The sequence below is a fragment of the Lissotriton vulgaris genome, chromosome 10 (assembly GCF_964263255.1).
Source record: "Lissotriton vulgaris chromosome 10, aLisVul1.2, whole genome shotgun sequence".
Taxonomy (NCBI): Eukaryota; Metazoa; Chordata; class Amphibia; order Caudata; family Salamandridae; genus Lissotriton; species Lissotriton vulgaris.
The window spans coordinates 892,070,452-892,094,009 of NC_141698.1; the positions used below are offsets into that span (position 1 = coordinate 892,070,452).

At 49.6% G+C, this 23,558-nt stretch overlaps 1 protein-coding gene across 3 annotated transcripts in view; it reads right to left on the reverse strand.

Moving 5' to 3' along the window:
* PEX1 (peroxisomal biogenesis factor 1) overlaps positions 1–23,558 on the reverse strand; it is a 793,672-nt gene that overhangs the window by 406,184 nt on the left and 363,930 nt on the right. For all 3 annotated transcript variants that reach the window (XM_086941864.1, XM_086941865.1, XM_086941863.1), the window contains exons 13-14: positions 17,834–17,988; positions 7,507–7,696 (exon numbers count right to left, since the gene is read on the reverse strand). In XM_086941864.1, the coding sequence (XP_086797990.1) occupies positions 7,507–7,696; positions 17,834–17,988 (345 nt within the window). The remainder of the gene's footprint in view (positions 1–7,506; positions 7,697–17,833; positions 17,989–23,558) is intronic.

Here is a 23,558-nt window from a genome sequence, read left to right on the forward strand (position 1 = left end):
TATGGGCTATTACACAAACCGATATACAGGGGAAAGCACCTTCTTGAACCGAATAGTCTGATCTGTCTTCCTCTCATCCAGGAGTCAACAGCTGAAGTGGAGTGGGCCCTGAAGTGGCATGTTCTTTTGTTTCTCCCCACCTGACTTCTCCAGGAGTTTTTACAATTTCAATTTTGGGAAATATAACTATAAAGTTGGCAGAAATCTCCTGAAAACCACTACAGTGACATCATTTAGGCATGTGTACGCTCAGACCAAAAGTAGGTACGAGAAACAGGACACTAGTTAGTCACTGACAAGCCCTCCAGCCACTGTTTGTGGTGGGCAGTGTCAAGCGGGGTGTTTTGTGGCACTTAGGCAGAAATGGAAGTGCAGGCGAACCAGCACGTCAGTAACCCGGAGAAAATCTTTTTTTTTTTTTTTTAAATCTGTTTATTAGCATAGTTTGAGAGCAGTAACAGCATACAATTTCGCACATACAAGTTCAGTGTTAATCTCGGTGTTACATGTATGCGTTCGCTCAGAGCATATATAGAAACATAGTGAATTCGATTTTTTCATTTTGTCGATGAACCAGAACAAACTAACAACCCCGTTCACACCCGATCCCACCCTCCACCCCTATGAAATCCCACCCGTCACGCTCTAAGCAGGCACATGATTGAAATATCGATATGTGGGTCACACTCAATGTATTGATACATAGTGTAGGTTAACACACAGGTAGGGTGGGTAATGTGATCGATCGATGGGTCGGGGCTACCCGTACCCCATCGCAGTGCACCGTAGGTAGTGGCCGTGGCAATGTATGGGAGAGTGAGTCGGGGCATAGCAGCACCCCGAGTGGCTATTCACTAATATCCTCTTCATCTTCGTCATTGCCAGCCTCAAAGACCCCCAAAGTGTCAAACCATTCCAGTGAGATTGGTGTTTTGCGGAGGCCCCTACTCTCCTCCCTTTGTAGTGCCTCGCCTTCAGCCTTACTCCAGCGCACTACTTCCGCCCGCCACAGGTCAGGGTTGGGCGGTTTAGATGATTTCCATCGCATCGTGATGGCACGCTTCGCCAGCAACAGGGCCAGGTCTGAGAAGCGCGCCGCCATGGTTCTGGTGCGGGTCGACGGCCCCAGGCCTAGAAGTGTATGTTCCAGTGTAGGTGACCGGGGCAGTGTACCAGCCTTCTCGAGTGAGTCATGGACAGTGTTCCAGAAATACCCTAATTTGGGGCATTGCCACAGCATATGTACCAGTGATGCGTCGTCTGCATCGCACCGGGGGCAGTTGCTCTTGGATGCAGGGAACATCACATGTAGGCGGTGCGGTGTCAGGTAGGCTCTATGCAGTAACATCAGTTGGATGAACTTGTATTTGGGGTTTCTAGCTACCTTCCTGGGGAACTGAAGTATGCGCTCCCACTCCTTGTCTCGCAGTGGCCTTCCAATATCTGCTTCCCATGTCGCCCGTAGTGGTGACAGTGTAAGTGCCCTCCCCGATTTAATGCTAGTCGTGAGCCACTTGGTCAGATGGCCGACCATTCCCATGAGGTAGAGCATTGTGACGAGAGGGTTCGTAACAGGTTCCCGCCCGTCAGGCGACCATTTGCGTGAGATATAGTGTCGGAGTCCGGCATGTAGGAGAAAGGAGCCGCTGGGGATGCCTTGCGTGGTTCTGAAGTCTTCAAAAGATAATAAGTGTCCCTCCGCAAACAGGTCACCCACGTGTGTCACACCTGCGTCATGCCAGGGCTCAAGTAGGGTCGCCGTGAGTGTGCCCGAGCCTAGTGGTATGCCCAAGAGTGGAATCGTGGGGGCATAAGGTGTCCCGGGGGACGTGTATTTCAATGCCCTCCGCCAGTTTGTGATCGCCAGTTTGATAAGTGGCGGGCGTTTCTAGGTAGATCCGAGCCAGGTAGGAGCAAGATGTGCACTCTCCCCTTTGCATGGTCGTCCTTTGATATATTAATTTCATGAAGATTGCGGCCTGCCACCCAGTAAGCTAGCCATTGTAGCTGACATGCATAATTATAAGCCCTGAAGTCCGGTAAGCCCATGCCTCCGGAGTTGGAGGGGAGCTGCAACTTGGCCAGACCTATGCGCCTGCGGCCATGTCCCCACACAAGTTCGGTGAGTAGGGAGTCGAGGGTTTTAAATGTCGCCGCTGGGATCTGGAACGGCAGATTGGTGAAGTAGTAGATAAGACGGGGGAGCATCACCATCTTGGATATTGCCACTCTGCCAGGTATGGAGAGCGGCAATGTTAGCCAAAACTGAATTTGTGATTTCAGCGTTCTAATGGCCCTCCCCAGGTTGCCGTCTATCATCATGCTCGCCTCTCTGTATATCTGTATCCCAAGGTATCGGAATGTGGTGTCCGCCATCTGGAACTCATGAGGGGCAAAAGGCAGGGGGGCCGACTCGCCCGCAGCTGCAAAGGTGAACCCTTATGACTTAGACTCGCTGATGGTGAGGCCAGAGATTTCTCTAAAATCCTCGAAAACCTGGGAAACTGGGCTCAGATCACCCCTCAGGTCTCGGAGATATAATATGATATCATCCGCGTACGCAGATACAATGTGGTCTGTATCATGCCGTTGTATGCCATAACGGGGGGCCATCAGCCTAAGTCTACAGAGCAAGGGCTCGAGGGCAAGGACGAAGAGGAGAGGGGAGAGCGGGCAGCCCTGCCTGGTGCCTCTGGCAATGGCCATGGGATCTGAGATTTGATTGGAGGTGCGCACCCTGGCCGTGGGGATGGTGTATAGCAATCTAACCCAAGCGAGGAATTCGGGCGGTATCCCGAACTTCGACAGGGTGGCAAACATATAGTCCCACCTTAAGGAATCAAAAGCCTGTTTCAAGTCCAGAGAAATGCATCCTTCGGAGCCCGTGGCTATAATGTCTCCGAGCATGAGCTGGGCCAAGCGCCTAAGGTTCATGGCCGTATTACGGCCCGTTACAAAGCCGCATTGGTCCGGGTGGACCAGCTGAGGTACGTATTGCACAAGCCTCGACGCCAGCACCTTGCTCAATATTTTAGAATCAGTATTGAGAAGGGACAGGGGTCTGTAATCGGCCATCTGCAGACCATCTTTGGCCGGTTTCAAGAGGGACGTGATCAGTGCTTGCATGGATGATTGCGGTGGAGAGGTTGTACGTAGGGCTTCCAGATAAACAGTGTGTAGCCTTGGGGCCAGTAGGTCTATGTATGTGGCGTAGAATTCTGCCGGTAGGCCATCCGTTCCAGGGGCCTTACCCTTCGGAAGGGCTCTTATCGCCTGTCTGATTTCCGCCACTGAAATAGCACGCTTCAAGTCTTTGTGCTGATCGGCAGTAAGTTGCGGGAGATCCAGACCCTCCAAGAAGGCCACAAGTGCGGGTTCTGACAGGGGCTGTGGGGGACCATACAGCGTGGTGTAATAGTCCTTAAACGCCGTATTGATCCCTATTTGGGTGGTAGCCGGCCGGCCAGATTGGTCCAAAACCCTCAGAATGGGTTGGCTAATCGGGGAGTCCCGTAGGATGCGGGCGAGTAGGGGACCGGCTCGGTCAGCCTGCGTATGCTGTCTGTTTGTGTATTCCCTATAGTCTATAACCCGCAGTTCTTCCAGTAGCTCCGCGTGCCTAATGTGTGCCTCTTGCAGTGGTGTAAAGGGAGCATTGGTGCCCGCTGCCTCATTCTCTAGGGATGCAAGTGAACCCTCCACCTCCTTCAGTTGGCTGATCACCTCCCGCTTCCTTCCCACCCTAATAGTCATAGCAGCCCCCCTAAGACAGACTTTGAAAGTGTCCCATTCTATCTGCCGGGAGCTGGCCGTGCCCGCGTTCGTGGAGAAGTAGGTATCTATAGTGTCGGACAGTGAGGACCGGAAGACCGAGTCCTCGAGGAGGTCAGGGATTAGTCGCCAAGTCGGAATGGGAGCCAGCCTCCTACCCCACTGCCATGTAATTTCCACGGGGTTATGGTCCGATAGCGTTTTCCCCATGTGTTGGGTCTGGACGATCAGTGCTGTAAGGGAACGGGAGCAGAAAACATGATCGATTCTGGTGTGAAGCTGGTGGGGAGGGGAGAAAAAGGTGTATTCCCTTTCCATAGGGTGTATGCTACGCCACGCATCTGCCAAATCCCAGCCCTCAGCCCAACTCGCAAGCGCATCAGCCTGTTTCCTGCTCTCGGTAGCCTGTAAGGGGGGATGTGATCTATCTAGCAGAACATCAAGTACAGCATTGAAATCACCCCCGATAATCCAGCGATGTTCAGCCCAATCTGCAAGCACCCCGTTGACAGTGAACAAAAATTCCGACTGATTTGTGTTAGGCGAGTACACACATCCAATGACAACCGCCTCCCCATCTAGCAGTCCCCGTACAAATACATAGCAACCCTCTTGATCAATCCGTTGCTCCAGCAGCTGGAAGGGAAGAGAGCCACGGATCCAAATTGCCGCCCCCCTTGAGAATGCAGAATATGAGGTAGCATTGAGCTGCCCTCGCCATTTCTTCCGCAATTTCACCGCTTCAGCAGCGTTCAAATGTGTCTCTTGCAAGCAAGCAATCTGTGTCCCCCTTCGGTTGAGTTGTGCAAGGATTCTATGTCGTTTATGCACTGATCCCATGCCACGCACATTCCAGGTGCACAATTGGTAATTGTTAAGAGGTCCCATTCCCATCTGTGTGGTGCGGCAATGTGAAACAACTGGGTGACCCCACATGTCCTGCTGTGCTAAAAAATGAGTGTCTCGCAACCAAGTAACCCCTGAACAAAAAGGTCCCTGAGCCAACGTACCCAGGAGCCAAACCATGGCGCCCAACGTGGGCACAAGACAGTCAAGTACGTGTGCATACCGGGGGTGGTAGGCCTCCGTCGATTGGCACTGAACTGTCTGCGTGGGCATGGTAGCCCACAATACAATGGGCCCCTGCACACACAACCCACCATATGTGAAGGAAGGGAGTAGTCATACGTTACCACCTGGAGAGGAGTAATCATGTCGTGGTTCAGAACTCTTCTGCCATCTGGGCCGTGATCTTCGGGAAGAGCTGCAAGCTGTCAACTGAACCAGTCACCTCAGTGTGGGTGTCAGTGGTGACGGTGAGTCTGTCTCCGGTTGCTCCGGCGTCGTGGGCGGCCAGTGCCTCCTCTGTTAGACGTTGATGCGGGGATGATGACGATTGGCCCGCTGCCTGGCGTCCGGGTGTATGCGTCGTCGCCGAAGCTCCGCGGGGTGAATGATGTCCGGGCCTATGAGTGTCGTTCCGTCGGCCTGGCGAGTCCCTGCAGGCGTCACTGTGGTGGCCTGTGAATGGGTCCTGTGATGCCGGCGGGGTCAGGGTGACCTCCATCCATTCGGCCGCTTCCTCAGGCGAGTCGAAAAAATGGGACCTGTTGTTATGTAGGATTTTGAGCCGAGCAGGGAACAAAATTTCATATTTCATGTTCCTGTCCCGCAATTTGCGTTTCACCCCCATGAAGTTGGACCTGGCCCGCTGCACAGTGGGCGTGAAATCAGGGTAGACCGAGATATTCTTGTCCTCGAAGCGTATTGGCGCTTCCTCCCTGGCCGCCCGCAGGACAGTGTCACGGTCTCTGAAATGGAGGAGGCGAGCGATCAGGGGGCGAGGGGGTGCCCCCGGTTGTGGGGGCCGCGATGGCATCCTGTGGGCCCTTTCCACACTGTAGAGGGCGGTGAGGTCTCTCTGGCCCACCAGCTTCCTTGGCCAATCCTCCACAAACTGCGTGGTGTCTCTCCCCTCGCTTCTCTCCGGAATACCCAGGATGCGGACGTTGTTGCGGCGGGCACGTCCTTCCGAATCGTCCACTCTACCCCACAGTTGCTTCAGCTGCTTCTCTACGTTTTCTAATTTCGTGGAGTGTTCCGTCTGCTGCGGTATAAGGTCATCCAGCGCTATTTTCTGCTCTGCCACTCGATCCGCCAACTTGTTATGGTCAGCCTTGAGTAGGGACAGGTCGGTCGCCATATTGTCTATGCGCGATTCAAGCGCGTCGCGCGTATTTCATTCAGGCTCAGATCTAGCTTGGCGTCTTGCGATCCCTTACCGGTCGGCGGGATGATGTCCATATTGGAGGAGGCCAGTGGGTCTTCAGAGCCCGTGGACTGCACGTCCGTTCGGGCGCCCTGGTCCTGAGGTTTGCCCCTGTTTCTGCCCATGGATCTTGTTAGCAGGGTGGCGCTGTAGTGGATGCAGCAGCCCGTCGCTGTCTCTCTGGGTGTTCGGCAGTGGTGTTGGACTGACCACTAAGTACTGGGTAGAGGTGGGTGTAGCGAAGACCCCAGGGCTGGTAGGGGTAGCGTAGGTTATCTTGACGAGGCGTCAACGTGGGGTGGGTCGGTGCGCCACCGGCGTGTCCATATGCAGGTATAACCCCAGGTCCGTGGAGGTGGTGGGGAGGAAGGGGTGGCGGGGACCAGGCCACTGCAGAGCGATCTTGTCGTGGCTGTTGGGAGCGCGGAAGGGTCTGGGCTGCAGCGCTGCAAGAAGGCGCCAAAGCGCGAGGCGCACTACCCCTCTTCTGGCCCCTGTACCTGAGGCCCGTGGGTCTCCAATGCGTGCCGCTCTGTGTCGATTGACCGTCTCCGAGCCTCTGGCTGGCGGCTCCTTGGTAAGCGAGGCGAGACTGCCAGGGCTCGAGGGTCTTCACCAAGCCCTGACGTGGTGGCAAGATGGCGCCAGGGTTTTGACCATGTCTTGCCGATCCGCTTTTTAACGCAGGCAGCCTGTGCAGGACGAAGCTGGGTTCTCGGCGTTGGCAGTGGGTTGTGCGCGCCGCCCGCTCTGTGGTTCTTGGCCCTGCGGCGGAATGCCGGTGTCACGCCAACTTCGTGGGCGGGCGGGGGGGCGGCACGGAGGTGCTCCCGCGTCCCGGAGGGGCCGCGTAATAGTGTGGACGACCTGTGATGAAGCAGCCGATCGGGGGGGGGGCAGCGGAGCCTCAGTGGGGGTAAAGACTCCGTATCGCACCCTGTGGTACTGACAAGTAGAGCGGTAGAAGTCTGATCCCGGGTCCCGACTGGACCGCGAAGGAGGCTGGGGGTAGGCCGGCCAGGCCGGTCACTTGAGGCCGGGGCTTCGCCTCGATCCGCAGGCCGCAACAGGCTCCGTCGCCAGAGCTCTCCACAGGAGCGGTCCCAGAGGGGCTACGTGGCACCGTTACACGCCGCTTGCCCCCGGAGACAACCTGGGTATGGAGCAGGTGGGCTGCAGGCAGGGGAGCGCAGGATAATTAGCTGGTTTTCAGGGCATAGGACGGAGCTGGCAAACTACACGTCCACCATCGACGGCTCCAGGCCACGCCCCAACCCGGAGAAAATCTTTTCTGCATTTTACAGTACATATTACTTGCTTGGGACATAAATAAATAAAATGCATGGACTCAGGGTTTGAATGAAGCGCAACTGTACACAAGTTCGAGCGAATCTCTTATTAGACTAACCCTTTAACACCGAAACTGTACATCATTTCAAAAAACATTCTAAAAAACTATAACTTACCTTCTCTTGTGCATATTCTCCTGTTACAAACACATGCGTGTATAGCTCGATCCACCAGCATTGTAAAGTCTCTGGCCACAAAACCTTCAGTTTCCCTTGCAAGGAAATGCAGATCAAGGTCTGGGAATCGGTTTATGTTCGTGTTCAGCTTGTTTTGGATCACAGAACGCAGAATGTCAAATCTTTGCTCCTGGACAACAAAGGTGTAAAAGAAATTCACGTCAGAGGTGAACATTTAGAATTAGGTAGCATTCAGCTACTTGGAAACCTCTTGCTTTTTACTGTTGGCTGAACACACTGAAAGGGTTAATTCCGGATAACCTTCAGCTCATTATATTGTGGAGTATAACAAAATGAAAAACTATCTCTGATGATCATGTCTCCTCTGGTTTATCCCACAATCTAGACCTCTTTCCAACACCCAACCACGTCATTCGTTCATATATATTTTTATTTGGCAATTAGCCATAAAACATATCAAAATATCATAGTACAACATACAATTAAAAGTCAAGTATACTAACAACAAGCCCATAAAACTCAATAAAATCCTAATAGAAAATACCATAGGAGTTGAGCCACTCTATAGGAGAGTTCTTAAATCATCACTCAATAAGGAAAGGATCACATATACATAGCCTTTCTACATACATGCGGGCTTCCAGGGTTCAAAAGGGGATATTCTCAAGTCTTGGTTAACATCAGTTTCCTACCCCCTACCCATTTCAAATTATATTACCAATTTATTCAGCGACTCCTGTACTGCGATTAAAAATCTTCCAATTGCACACGTCACATTTAAAAATCTCACATATCAATAGACCAAGTGCTTGTTCCCTGCTTTCAGTTTTATAAATCATAAAAATAGGTTTTAAAAATTCTTTTAGTTCTTCTAAAAACCACAAACAATCCATCAGGATATGTAGGCCACTGCATTTTACTTGTAGTCCACATGTACACAGACTCTGTTCGTTCATCATTGCAGATTTAATCTTCCGATCACCGTTACATGGGTTCAGGCCAACTCTAAATTTCAATAGTGCATTTCTGAGCTTCGGGTTGGGCGTGGCTTCTACATAGGGGAACATATGATCGTTAGGCCACCCTTTTATCAAGAACTGGGTGGGCGATTTGCAAATAGCCTAGTTCTTTTGGGGCTTTAGTGCTAATAATAGCCCGTAACGCCTGCTCGGGTATCTGCTGCCCTGATTTCCATTGATCAGGTTCTAGGGAAAGTTTGACACATAGATTGTCTAACTTATGTTTAGCTTTGGCCGCCCAATTCAGTTCACTTTCCTCTAGTTCTTTTTTTTACAGAGGTTTGATATTTTTTTTTTTTGGGGGGGGGGCCTTCTCTACTCATTCTCTACCAGAAATTCAATGAGGCTTGAAATCCCCATAAATCCCATGCTGCAAATTGACACTCTACTCTCACGGCCTGTATCACAGCTGCACAAGGGAGAGCAAGAAGCTGTGTCACACACTTACCCTCTTCCAGGTTCCAGTCCACAGTCCCAACCATGTCAAATCTCCCCTACGTCTCTTCTTGGAAGACTCAGGTAAGGCCACCTTAGTACCTTCACCTCTCATTGTACTTGTCACACCAAGCACACTCATTCCTTCACTCTAATCATTAGTCACACCCTCCATCTCCTGTCGCTTCATCAATGTGGTATGATATCCATAAGAATGCATCTTCGTGGAAACATGGCTAGGAGAAGACTGTGAGCAACCTTACATTAAGCTATGCCCCTGATTACAGGATCTACTCATCGAGTCATACAACAAAAACACTTGGACAGCGATTGCATCTTCTATAAAAAAAATTCTAATTCGTGCAGCTCTAGAAACCCCCCTAATCAATCGCCTTTCTACATTCCTTTCAACCACCACTCTCGAAAAATCGAAAACCTCTGTACCCCAGGCACATGTTTCAATAAACAAAATCTGCTTCAGCGCAGATCTCACCCCTTGAATTGGAAACTATATCAACTGGTAACTCTATCCACCCTTTACTGGACAAACCCAGGATCCTTGGCGATGCAGCTGCTCAAAAAATATTGAAATCCACCAAAGCACTGGCTTGGCTGGGGCGCTTTGCAGGCACGTGGGGGAGGGCCGCACTTCTGATGCCATTTTGAGACCAGCTATTTGCACACTATTAATAGGTTATATAGTTCGGAATGATTGTATTTAGTGTCCTACTTCCTTTTATCAGTAATAGATTACTTGAGTAATTACTGTAGAGAAAAAGCGTGTCAGCAGTGCTTCAAATATTTGATGACATGATTATGTGGTTTACATTTCTATGACGCTGTAAAGCAAAATGCACCTAGAATAATGAACGGCTACTCTGCTGGCATGCTGCACCTGGCTCTGCTGAGATGTTTCATATCAGTTTGTGTGTTATAAACCTGAGATATAAGCTGTGAAACTTCAGCATGCTATTCGGATCATTAGCCACACACACATGGAATAAACCTGCCTCCCCAGCTCTCTGTAATGTACAACTGCCCCTTGTTCTTTTTGCAGCGTAGTAAGATACTACTGGCAGCCCTATATTTATATGAACTTGCTTTACTGGCCACCCAGTAAGTTGTTGATGGAGCGTATAAGTATATATTTTTAATGAAACCTGCTCATTTTCACACATGGTAAAGCATCTCTACACTCAATCCTACTGTGTCAGGTAGCACAGATGAACCTGCTTCTCATGCTCCTTGCTGCTATAGGCTATATAGCTTGTAGTGTGTGCTATACAAAAACAATAGAAAAAAGTCTTGTTTTATTGGAAGCCTGCACTGATGGCTTTAGGGCTCCATGAGTTTACTGGACACATGTCCATAATAGACAGCAAACATGTGTTGCCAAATGCATGCTGGAAATGCTTCTTTTAAAGAAATGCAAAGAAAATAAATCTTATTAGAACACTGACACTTCAAGGAGATGAGCAGTCCTCTAAAAAGCAGAAAGGGTATAAAATCATGAGATTACAAGTGTTTACATAGTGAAAATGTGTAAAACAATGTTTTTAAAGACAGAGTGCAGTGTTTCAGCTGGAAGTACCGTCAGCCACCATTCTCCAAGTCATTGGAGAGACATCAGGGTACGAAAAACACAGAGTTCTGAGTAGGATCAAATGGTCGGATAAGTTAGGCAAGAAGCTCCAAACATGGTTGGATCAGAACCAGGAAGGGAGCTCATCAACATCGATCCCACCCATAACGAACTGGGAGAACACAGTAGAAGATCTACAAGAGAAGATTGGTCAACTCCAACCAGAAGCCCCCAGGTCCAAAGTGCAACCAACTGGTGGGAGTATTTGCTTAACCAGGCACCCCTCCTTTCAGCAAAACGAGTGCTAGAAAGACTGAAATCGCCGATCTCCCACAAACCGCCATTACCCACGCCCTGACTGGGCCACGCCCAGTACGAGGCCACGCCCCCCCTCTTCACATCCTCATAATAATGTGCATGTACCGGAAGCGCAGCGGACGAGCGCAGCGGGCGCGCCGAAGGCACGCTTAAGGCAAGCTCGTCTGCGCCCGTCCGCGATCAGTACGCGACCGGGGCCGGTCTTTATCCCCGACCCACCAGCCATACCACCGCTACTTACACTAGAAATGAGCTGTTGTCTTTAAAACCCCCCCAATGCGCTACTTGCCCTTTTCCCTTCTCTGACGCTCAGAGCCAGGCCTATGTTTGTACTGCCTGCAATTTCTCCCTTCCCGCTCCAGGCCATACTATCTGGCTGACTCACGCCCTGAACTCCGCCTCCTCGCGCGGAACCCAATCCTCCGTGACCCTCCTAGCTGCCTTAATCAACTGCAGATCTTTGAGTAAACATGCCATCGACATCTGGCAGTCCCTACGAGACAACGACTGGGACCTGCTTTTTTTAACCGAAACATGGCTGAATGACACCACGAATCCCGCCATCACCCTCGCACTGCCGGAAGGCTATAATATCATCTGTGCAAACAGACCCAATGGTAAATCTGGGGGAGGTGTTGCGTTAATTCACAAATCCAAATGGACGGTTACCCTCCCCCCATTTGACCAAATAGACTGTATTGAAGGTCTCCCCTTCAGTGTTCAAATCTCCTTGTCCTCCTCCTGTTCAGGAATTCTTATCTACCGCCCCCCGCATTCCAATGCCTCTCACTTACTGGCTCTGGCGGACTATCTCACTCAGCTTAGCACACGCTACGCTAACTTCACTGCCCTAGGAGACTTCAATCTCCACGTTAATAATGAATCCTGCTCGCACAGCAGCAACTTCATTGCAACGCTAGCAGTTTGCAATTTAGTCCAAATAATTACCCTACCTACGCATAAAGCAGGTCACACGTTAGATCTGATCTGCTCCAACTTACCATCTATCCGGGCCACATCTCCTATCCCGGTTATATGGTCAGGCCACTTCCTCATCCCTTTTGAGATCGACATTCCCTGTCACGTCAGACCCGCTATCACCCCTAAACATCAGGCAGAAACTGGAGTCGTATCACCCCTGAATCACTCCTGAGATATCTAAAAAACACTCTACCCCGTCTGTCGTCCGACCCGGACTCACAGATTGACCACCTGGACGCATGGATTACTCAGGCCTTAAACGCCCTGGCTCCTATCAAACCCACTAAAACCTACAGGGCGGCACCCTCCGCACCATGGTACTCTGATGAGCTCCTGGGGCGTAGGCACATCCCTGCCTTTGGGCACACTTATGTGGTTCGTTGTTACAATACAACGGACTCCAAGAAAGTTCACAAAATCAAGTTTCTGTGTTTTATTTCAAACGCTCATTTTCAAATCCATTAATTTTCCTAGGTAAACGTGCATAACATCTCGTAGTTCATGTTCTCAACTTTATGAGAGTTTATCAAGAAATGCTCCAATGCATTTGGGACCCGAGGGGCCCTTTATCAAGGAGCGCTGTGAAGAAACAGGACATAGCTCTAATCAATAACTGTCTGGTGTTTAAATATATGCAATTACCAAACATAAACTGAAAATAACTTGATTTTGTGAACTTTCTTGGAGTCAGTTGTATTGTAACAACGAACCACATAAGTGTGCCCAAAGGCAGGGATGCGCCTACGCCCCAGTAGCGCACTCAACCTATCAACAGTTTCGATGCACTAGGACAGTTGCGTCACCTGCTGGAGCACCTTCATCTTTCATGAAATATCCCCAATCATCAAACCAAACTACCTCTCAAAGATAAGCAGTGCGCCGTGCCAATACCCTTGTTTTGAACTCTGATGAGCTCCGGCAGAAAAAGGCCTCCTGTAAATCCCTCAAACGCCTCTGGAGACAGAACTACTCCTTGGACAGCAAAACCACTTATAAATCAGCCCTTAAAGAATACCGGAGAATGATCGAAAAACACAAACGAGATTTTCTGGCCTCCAGAATCAAACTTGCCAGTAATGGCGCTAGGGAAATTTTCAATATAGTGGGATCCTTCACAAACCCCAATGCGCTGACTCGTACTCAGCTCGCCTCTCAGTCGCTTTGCAACAAACTTTCACAATTCTTTGAGGATAAAATCGAGGCTATCTATTCCTCCTTCCCCACCCCTAACATAGAAGTGCGAAAAAAGGAACTCATGACTCCCTCACTTCCGCAGCCCATCCTACTCGAATTTGCAACCATATCAGAAGCAGATTCTATGGCGGAACTTATCAAATGCAAATCAGGCTCACCCAAAGACCCTTGGCCTGCCAAGCAATATAAAAATCTTGCATCCCTTCTCAACCTCCACCTCAACCTCATCTGGAATGACTCCCTCAGAACGGGCTGTTTCCCTGCCAAATGGAAACATGCCTCCTTAGTCCCCATTCTTAAAAAAAACAATTTGGATCCAGACAACCCCAGCAACTACAGGCCTATTTCTCTCCTGCCTGCTCCAGCCAAGATCCTAGAAAAAATGGTACACTCTCAGTTGTCGAATTACATTGAAACCAATGGGCTTCTCCACGACTCCCAGCACGGTTTCAGGTCGGGCCACAGCACCGAGTCGCCCCTAATCGAAATGACTGATTCAGTGAGGTGGACGCTTGACCAAGGGTCGAGGGCGGTGTTGGTGCTGCTGGATCTCTCGGCAGCATTCGACACCGTCTCTCACAAAATCCTGCTGGAAAGACTGGAGGACCTAGGGTTGGGTGGCGCTGTCCTGAAATGGTTCTCATCCTACCTTTCGGACCGCACACAGCAGGTCTTCACTCCTCCATTCACCTCTCCTGCCAGACCACTCAAATGGGGAGTCCCACAGGGTTCTTCCCTGAGCCCGCTCCTTTTTAATGTGTATTTCACCCCCCTGGCCAAGCTGATTGCACAGACGGGGATCAAATCTACTTCCTACGCTGACGACATCCAGCTTCTCTTCACTTTCGACTCCCCATCCGCCTCAGCTTTTGATCCACTGAAATCCTGTCTCAGGGACATCTCGAGCTGGATGGATGCAAATTCCCTCCGACTCAATGCTGAAAAAACAGAGATCCTTTTTTTCAACACACCATCCCCCCTGGACTCTAGTATATGGTGGCCAGAAGACCTGAGCCTAGCTCCCACCCCCAAAGACTCGGTGAGAAATCTCGGAGTTCGCTGGGACAATCAACTTAGCTTTAACAATCAGGTACAAACAGTAGCATACTCCTGCTTCGCTAAGATCCGAACCATAAAACGCCTTATTAATTAGCTGCCGGCGGACTGCCGTAAGACTGTGATCCAGGCACTGATCATATCCCACCTCGATTACGCCAATGCCCTCTACCTTGGTATCACAGCAAGCCTCTGCGATAAACTTCAGACGGTCCAAAATGCCGCCGCCAGGCTGGTGCAGAGAATCCCTGTTAGACACCATATCACTCCACACCTCCGTAAACTTCATTGGCTGCCCATAGCTAAAAGATGTGTGTTCAAGGCCATGACACTGGCCTTCCGAGCATCAAAAGGCAGTGGATCGGCACACCTAAAAAACACCTTGCGACCCTACGCCAACTCCAGGACTTTACGATCCAATACCCTTCACTTCCTGGAAACTCCCCGATTTAAACGCTCTCGGGCAGGTGGAAAAACTTTTGAGGTCTGTACCTCTCAGCGCTGGAACAAGCTCCCATTAGCCTTACGCTCCTGTCAGACAGAATCAGCTTTCCGTAAATCCTTGAAAACACATCTATTCTCCTCTTAACTATGGAAATCTGACCCCATGACCTCTTTTTTTTTCAGAGTTCTCAGCGCCGGGACGCCCCGTTGGGGCCGCTGCGCGCTCTACAAAATACTCAAATAAATGAATAAATAAAGATATACGTGAAAGTAAACAGCTCCTGAGCAAGGCACTCATGATAAAGAAAAAAGGAGACAGACAAACGGAGGGTCTATCGGTCGCCTCACTGGGGAGAGCCCTAAGGAAGAAACTGTGGGTACACAAAAAAAGCCAACATAAAGAGGGAATGGCTCAAAGTCTTCTCCCTACTTAGGCAGAAGAATCCAGCAGGATTATGGAGACATATAAATCAGCTGAAAGGTAGGGGAGTCCTAAGAGAAAACAGAGTAGCAGAGCAATACTGGCTGACCCACGTGAAGCAATTATATTCAATTGCCCCTTCACACAAAGCCAGACTTGAAGAGATCAACCGCCGGGCAGGACAACCTCAACAATCCTGTGCAAAGCCAGGAGTAACGACTCCTAGCCCTGGGCTCCACCCCCATGGGCTGATGTGCATCGCACACCGCCAGCCCAGATAAACCTGCAAATGATCATCAAGACCCTCAAGAAGATGAACGATGGGGCCCCCGGACCAAATGGGCTACCAGCACCGGTCTTCAAAAAGGCTCCCGACTTTTGGGCAACAATATTAACCCCTCTTTACAACTACACTTTCTCGACCGCTAAAATCCCTGATTCCTGGAGGGACTCTATATTGGTCCCTATTTTTAAAAAAGGGGACTGTCTGAAGCCATGAAATTATAGGCCCATCACCCTACTTGATCTTGAAGCCAAGGTCTATGCCCACCTCCTATTGAAAGATCTGGAGATTTGGGTGGAGAAAAAAAACATCATCCCCTTCCACCAGAGAGACTTCCGGTCACAGTCATCCACCATGGATAATGTACTAGCGCTAGCGCACCTATCAGCCCAAGCAACAAAGAAGAAAAAAAAACACTTTTCCACTGCTTCACAGACTACAGCACAGCCTTCAATAAAGTTGTACGTACAAGACTATGGTGGAAACTAGAAAAATGGGGCATCCCACCAAACCTCTTGATCTTGAAGCCAAGGCCTATGCCGCCTCCTATTGAAAGATCTGGAGATTTGGGTGGAGGAAAAAAACATCATCCCCTTCCACCAGACCGGCTTCAGGTCACAGTCATCCACCATGGATAATGTACTGGCGCTAGCGCACCTATCAGCCCAGGCAGCAAAGAAGAAAAAAAACACTTTTCTGCTGCTTCATCGACTACAGCACAGCTTTCGATGAAGTTGTACGTATAAGACTATGATGGAAACTAGAAAAATGGGGCATCCCTCCAAACATCTTGAAGGCAATTAGATCGCTATATGAGGAACTTGGGTGGGGGTCAAAACAAGTGCCAGCACAGTGTCCCCCAAAATATCAATGAACAATGGGCTGAAACAAGGATGCGTGTTGGCTCTTATCCTTTTTAACTTGTACACTGCGGACTTGGGGGGAGGCCCTGAAAGGCACCAGCCTAGTAGCGCCAAGACTAGGAAGCGTGAGACTGCTGGTGCTACAATACGCCGATGATACAGCCATAATGGATCACACTAAGGTGGGCCTCTAAAGAGCCCTAAATGCACTGAACCGTTTTAATAACAACAATAACCTGGCAGTGAATCAGGTGAAGACCAAGGTTGTCATCTTCGGGAGCTATCGTCTGAAAAAGAAAGCACAGCGGCAAATGTGAAACCTGCAAATTAACACAGCTGCATCATATATTTACCTAGCGGTTTTGCATACCGACCGGGCCAAGGCAAACGCCCATCTGAAACAACAGTTACCTAAGGCCAAAAAGATCACACAGCTGCTAAAGCAACTGAGCCTACATCTGGTAAGCCCTACGGCCGGACCAATATTGACCGTTTTAAAAGCGAACTTGCTGCCAGCTAATAGCGATGGCCACCTGGCTTTCCCTGGCTCACAGGACACTCAACTCAGCCAAAGCCAGAGCATACAAATCTGTGCTCCTCATTCAGAGGTCAGCGAGGAACTCAAGGGTATGATTGGAGCTGGGCTTGGCGAGGCCAGACCTGTCATGCCAGGGGGATATTATTAAGCTATATCTAAGGATTTTAAGGGCCCCAGCAAATTCTCTAAGACAACAACTGAGATCCATCTTCGAGGGGCCTTGCTTGGCCTGGCACACCAGCCTTGGCAAAGCTTCCACCACACTGAAGATCGAGGAAGAGAGCATTCTGTGGCTGGAAATTCCACTGAAGGCTTGGAAAAAAGCGATAAACAGACAAGTGTGCAAAATATCTTTTGAACTCGACCACAAAACTCTCCGCTCCAGCACCCTTTTAGACCTGCTGAACAACTCCTACATGGTAGGCAAAGCACGACCCTAACTAAGCGAGGCCCTCACACCACAAGCCTGAAGTTAAATTCTTGTTATGAGACTAAGCATATTAGGAATTGCAGATTTTAACCCTGTATTGGCCCGCAGGGGGGAAACAACAAATTGTAGACTTTGTTCCTACAGGAGGAATCCTGGTTGCATCTCCTATGCTGCTGTCTCAACCTCAACAACGAATGCCAGCAACTCCTGCCCCCAATTTGTATCACCAACAGTATAAAGCCTTGCAGTGAAGCGTCAGCCTTGTGCTTCTCCTCAGCAACTACGACGACACTAGCAAGACTGGGGAAACGTACGAAGCAGATCAGGATCGCCCTAAAGGCTGCCAATGAATACAATTAAACCCTGGAACCGATCACATAAAATCCACGGAAGAAGGCAGCCGGACCTCAAAAAGCACTGAGGCGCCTGCCCCTCTTCATCCGCCCAATCAAGATTGCGCTTATGGACTCCAACTGAAGTGCCTAGCGAATGGCATATAGACTCAATAATCCAGATTGTTTTTAAGCGATTGCTGGGGGTCGCCGGCTGATCGAGCGGGCGTAGGGATGGGTGGGGGGGGGAGGGGTGGGGGAGGGAGGGTACATATCCTAAACACAATCTGAATTTTTTTCTTTTTTAGTAATTTTAGTTTTGTTGAGTGTTTTTCTAATGTAAAGATTTTAATTAATTGTAAAGTTAATAAATAAATACAAATACAAAGGTAGAGTGACATTAAGTTTACCTGATCTGGAGGGTGGATACACTTGAAACATTGAAAGAGATGCGTTCCTTGGGCAGACACAAGGGAAGGGTGCAGGGAATGCTCTGATTGGCTGGTAGCAATGACTGCCACCAAACTGCCCATGGACGTGCCTTCTTTTACCAGGTCTTTTAAAACTGTATGGAGAAAGACAAGATTGGGACTCGTTGCTATTACTCAGAAAGTAAAAGATGCCATATGTATTCTTTTGAACTATTCAGAAAACACATTGGTGACAAAAACAATTAAAATAATTTCTTGAATAGTCCATAATTCTTGTTTTATTTTTTAAGAGTATTTGTAAATTGCAGACCTGAATTTGTGGGGCAGTGGAGATCTTGATCGAATAACATGACCGCAGTAGAAAAGCCCCTTCACTCAATCATACAGCTCAGTTCATGTACACATGAATCAATCAGTTTGTATCAAAGGATGGATCATAAAAAAAATTTTGTTGAACCCAAACCTACTTTTACACAATTAAGTTTAAAATCGCTGTTCATCGAGATCATCATTTGAAAACATTTAATTATTAAATCGTTGAACTTCAGTGAATCATAGTTCCTTTATATATTCCACAGAAGCCATCACTAGTGCAAGGCATGTGCGCATCAAACACATCAATTGACATTCCAAGCTACTGTTGTAATAGGTTAACACTTTGAAATGTATGAAAAAGTATGTGGGAAGCGGTCATTTGTTGGCATACAAGTTTTCAGAGTGCTCCACAGCCGCCACTGAGGCCTGTGTGTGGCCTGGCATTCCCAGCGGAGCAGAGGAGAGTGATGCAGTCCAGTAGGAGGAGTTCCACATACAGAGCTGTGACAGCCTTCTGAACTGGTCTAGCTGGAGGTGCCACTAGCTGGAGGTGCCGCCCGTCACGGGGGACACCTGCTCATGAGGACCTTGTGCCAGGTAAGCACGCTTGTGGAACCTCCACACTAAGATCCAACAACTGAAAGCAACCTCCCTATGGACACAAGTTGAAAAGGCCATGGAACGAGGTGAGGTGAGGTTCATTGGTTTTTTGGAAGGAGGAGAAGGGTCTAGCCTCGATGACAGGGCTGAGAAACTTCCTGGCCGAGGATAAACTCTGCATGAAGGCCAGTCTGGAGAACCAAAAGCATCCCTGGAAAAAATGCTCAAACCAGCCCTGCTCCCTTTGTCTCCTCACACAATCTACCTTTTTTCATCTGTTGGACCCGGCCTTGTGGCGTGGCCCTCGCTGACCCCCATAAACCCAGAACAACGGACAGAACTGATTTCCGTCCAGCACAGAACTATACACGAGACTCCTACATCGGACCTGAAACGACCTCCAGACCGCGTGCCTGCACCCATGCACGTGACCGGCAGACTCCATGTTTGGCCACCCCGGCCAGCCGGCCGCCTTCTTCCCTTTCTGCAGCATCTGGCCGCTCCCGGCTGCAGCCAGGCATGCGCGTCCGGCGCGCCCCGACTCGCCCAGGGGGGTGAGCGACTCATCAAGTACCCGAAACCAAGGCTTCCATCACACCTCTGGCCCCCTCCCGAGGAGCTGGTTGTCCTCACACCTCCAAGCCATCCCTGGGGGCTGGTTTTGATCGCACCTTTTGGCTTCCTAGTGAGCTGGCTCCAGGCCTGGATGGGCGTCTGGGATTCCCTGGGCGCATGGTCCAAAAGCACCAAAGGCACCGCCACCCAGACAATCAGGCGCCTGGGCCTCGGACCTCCGGCCTCCTGCCTCTGAGGGTCCGGACATCAAAGAGCCCCTGGACTATAAGACAGCCTGCCTCAAATCTAGCGGGCAGTTGTATCTTGGACAAGAAAGCCCTGCTGATCTGATCGCGGCTGACCTTGAGGAGAACAGACTCTGACCCACCGAGCCCTGCTGACGTCGTCGCGGCTCATCCTCGAATCTACGGAACTGAACCATCGGAGCCCTGCTGACGCCGTCGCAGCTCACTCTCGAAGAGTAAGACCTGACCCATCGGAGCCCTGCTGACGCTGTCGCGGCTCCCTCTCGAAGAGACAGACCTGAACCATCGGAGCCCTGCTGACCTCGTCGCGGCCCACTCTTGAGAACAAGAGACCTTTGCTACCATCCAGAGCCCTGCCGACGCTGTCGCGGCTCTACCTGCCTACGAGTACGACGGAGTACTCCTGCCCAAGCCCTGCTGACCTCGTCGCGGCTTGAAGAACTCCCTGGTCCGGCTGGACCATCGACGCTACCCTCGCGACCATCTTGAACAAGAAGTGAGTAGGACAGCAAGTCCCATCGCCAGTCCCCGTACCCCCCAGTTCGAGGATTGAGAACTGTGCGCAGGGTGCGTGGCAGACCACCTGGCCCTCCGACTGTCCCGCTTCCCCGTTCCCTTGCTACAAGATTGTCGCGATCCCTCGATCGCTGTGTATTGCTTCTTATTCCTATACTGATAAAAGCTCATACTTGATAAAGATTCCCGGTGAGGTGTCCGTTCGTAAGTGTGGTGTGTCGACAGTGTGTGCGATCAGTCCTCCCCGGCGGGGACTCCCCCCTCGATAAGACTCGGCAGTAGTTGTGGGAGGGGAGGTCTCGGGTGGTTAGGAGAGTCATCTTGACCCCTGGGGTCACCGCCTTCCAACACCATCCATCTATTCTCTCTCTCTCTTTATCCCTTTCTATCAACCTTCCCTATCCCTCTCTCTTGAAGACTCCCGTTCCTGCTGCAATGAACCTTGGGGGGTTGGGGAAACTCACCAGGAGTAGCCTTGGGTTTTCAAAACAGACCTCCAATGGCTCCAGCCCACTGGGGAAATGCCTGGTAGATTACAAGGCCAGTCCGGCCCTGTGTGTTCGCAGATCGAAAAAGGGCATCGTTCCCTTATCCCAAGGCCATCCTCTGTGGCACCCCCGGATACCTTTATAGCAATATATAATAATGATACATTCATGAATTACAGGGATAGAGACTTAATTCTGAGACTATCCAGAGAGAAAGAGGAAGAGTTGTTCGACTCACATAAGAGGAGAATTGCTTGGGCATGGGTTGCCGAGCATCATCTCGAAATAAATATGAGAAATAGACAGTGAGCAAATGAATCCACTGTTGGACCCCAAAGGGGAGACCTTAAAAAGCAGATGCAGAGACAAAGGGTGCAAAGTTGGGGGAAAGCAGGAGAGCCCCCACCCCCTCTTCCTTAGAGGTAGTAGAGACAATCTGGGTAGGGAGATATCAGAGTCGGACAGGCCTAAGGGGGAGGGGCACAGGGTTTGGGCAATGAAGTACTCTGCCTCAGAGATCCTATATAAGCCAGATGGGAGGAGGGGGGAGAGGAGGGCATGTGATCAAGGCCTTATCCTACTTGGCCTGAGGACTAAATGTAGACTATTCAATCATAATTACTTTGTAAAAGAAAATGTCTGCTGTCTGATTCTGAATATATTCTTAAAGGCATATAAATGCTTAAAATGTCAAAATAGTGATTGATAGGCAGACTAGGGATATTACCAACATATTGGGGTGCTGTATGTTCATTTAAGAGGGCCACACGTTTAGGTAGGTTATCTTTTATGGGTGATGGGACAAAATTCTACATGGGCAACAGATGCTTTGGGATAGAAGTATGGGTAGGTGGGAGGTTAGAAGGGATACCAATACAGTTGTTTATTAGTTTGGTTCATACACTGTTACTGACTAATGGAAGGCAGGACCAAGGCAGAACACTTACACCCTATTCAATACAATGACTACGGAGCTATATCATATGAACTGCTTCAATAGCAATATGAAGAGGGGGTAGTTATGCAATGTGTGAAGAAGCACTCTCATTGTGATTTTTGTTACAGGAAACACACTTCTTGGACATGAAGTGTGATTTCGTAGACAATTCGGTTACACCGGGGTCTTTTACTTGGGCTTCACGCAAAGCTCTAAAGGGGCTGCCATTCTCTTTGTGAAAACATTTCCCCTTGTAGTGATGAGCGCCCTATTGGGTAACCTGGGTAAATAGGTAGTGGCAATGTGATCACTGGAGGGACTTCAATGGACTCATTAGCATCTCCCCCTACTGGGTTGCTAGACAATACTTTAAATCATATCACTGACTTACTGCTGGACTCCTCCACCTGAATGATAATTATAGGATGCGATTTCAATTCTGTAATCGATCCTGGTCTAGATGTGAGTAGCATGGCCAGAGTACATAGACCTAGTGCACACTGTGTAGGCTCCTAGACCCCAATCAAGACGCTGCTCTCATGCTGTTAATACTATTTACCAGCATGAGAGCAGCGCCGTGATTGGCCTGAGTGGGCTGGTTTGACACTCACTCAGGTACTAGGAGCTGATGTCTCTTCTCCAACCAACTGTGCAGTTTAGCTCGGATGGAGAGAGATCAAAGTGTGTGTAACAGTTTGGCCGGCCTTAGATAGCAGGCTATACCGTAATGCGCACTTACAGTGTGCACTACTCCTCCCCTGCTGTCATTATTAACCCTGGGCGGTGAATTCCACTCAGTTTGCTAAGTTTTCCACGCTCTGGGGGCAGAGTTTTTTTCCTCACTCGTCAATGTCAAGTTGGTGAGCGCGAGAAAGGAAAATCCATCTACCAGCGAGATTTTTCCTCGCTCGCGAACGTCTAGTTTGTGAGCGGGAGTGAGGAAAATCAACCTCTTAGCGAGATTCTCAACGCGGGTGGTCGGATTTCTCAATGCGAGTGATCGCAGCAGGTCTCGACCTCTCGCATTGAGAAACCTTCCGTTTGCGTTGAGAGAGGGGCCACTCGAATAGAAAATCTACTTGAGCAGCATAAAGGAAGCTGTGCCCTCTTGCGCTGCACATGGTGCAGTTCGTGATGATTTTACAGAGTGGGACAAACACCCGGCGCTCAAAATTACCACGAACAACATGACCCTAACGCACTCTGCCGTGCACGGACTACGCATAGCTCGGCAGAGGTTTTTCGTCACTTCGCGGAGCTCCGCACACTCTGTCCAGACTGGCTCCTAGCAGGGGTTTCGGGGGCAACACTCCTCCACCATAGCGGAGGATCCACTCCTGTGTGACACCAGGTGGACAGGGCATGTACAGGACAGACAATACACCTTTAACTCTGTACGGAAGCTCCTCTCGGACATATTTATGCCAGCAGCGGATGCAGGTGTAGTGAAAAGAAGACAGACCATTCCGAGAGGGCTGTAAGAGTACTCCTGAGTGGGGTTAATTCGCAAATATAACTGAAGTCCCATCGGCATATGGCATTTGAAAACCAGTGACTGAAAGATGAGGAGTTAACTGAACTGCTCAGGCAAGAGATTACGGACTACTTTGAGATAAATGTAGAGTGAATCCCTTGCCCCACCATGCTGTGACATCCTGTCAAAACAGTAGTTAGGGGAAAAGCCATGTCTCCTCTAAGAGGAAAAGCAAGACACATACATCAGGAAATAGATATGGATGAAGACTTAATTTCCCACTTAGATCTACAACTGAAGCAAGAGCACACAGACCCACCTTCGGGCAACTAGATAGGTTTAGGTTAACCCTAAAGTAAATGTAATTGGAAAGTGAGCAGGCAGCTTAGCTTGTTTCTCAATATAGAATGTACAACTCTGGGAACAAGATAGCTACTTTACTGCTCTCCAATTGCAATCTCATATCTGTCAGTTAATCTCAATATACTGAATTCAGAATGCAAAGATCTACAGAAAATCTAGCACAGTGGGATTGGACTATTAAAAAATAGGT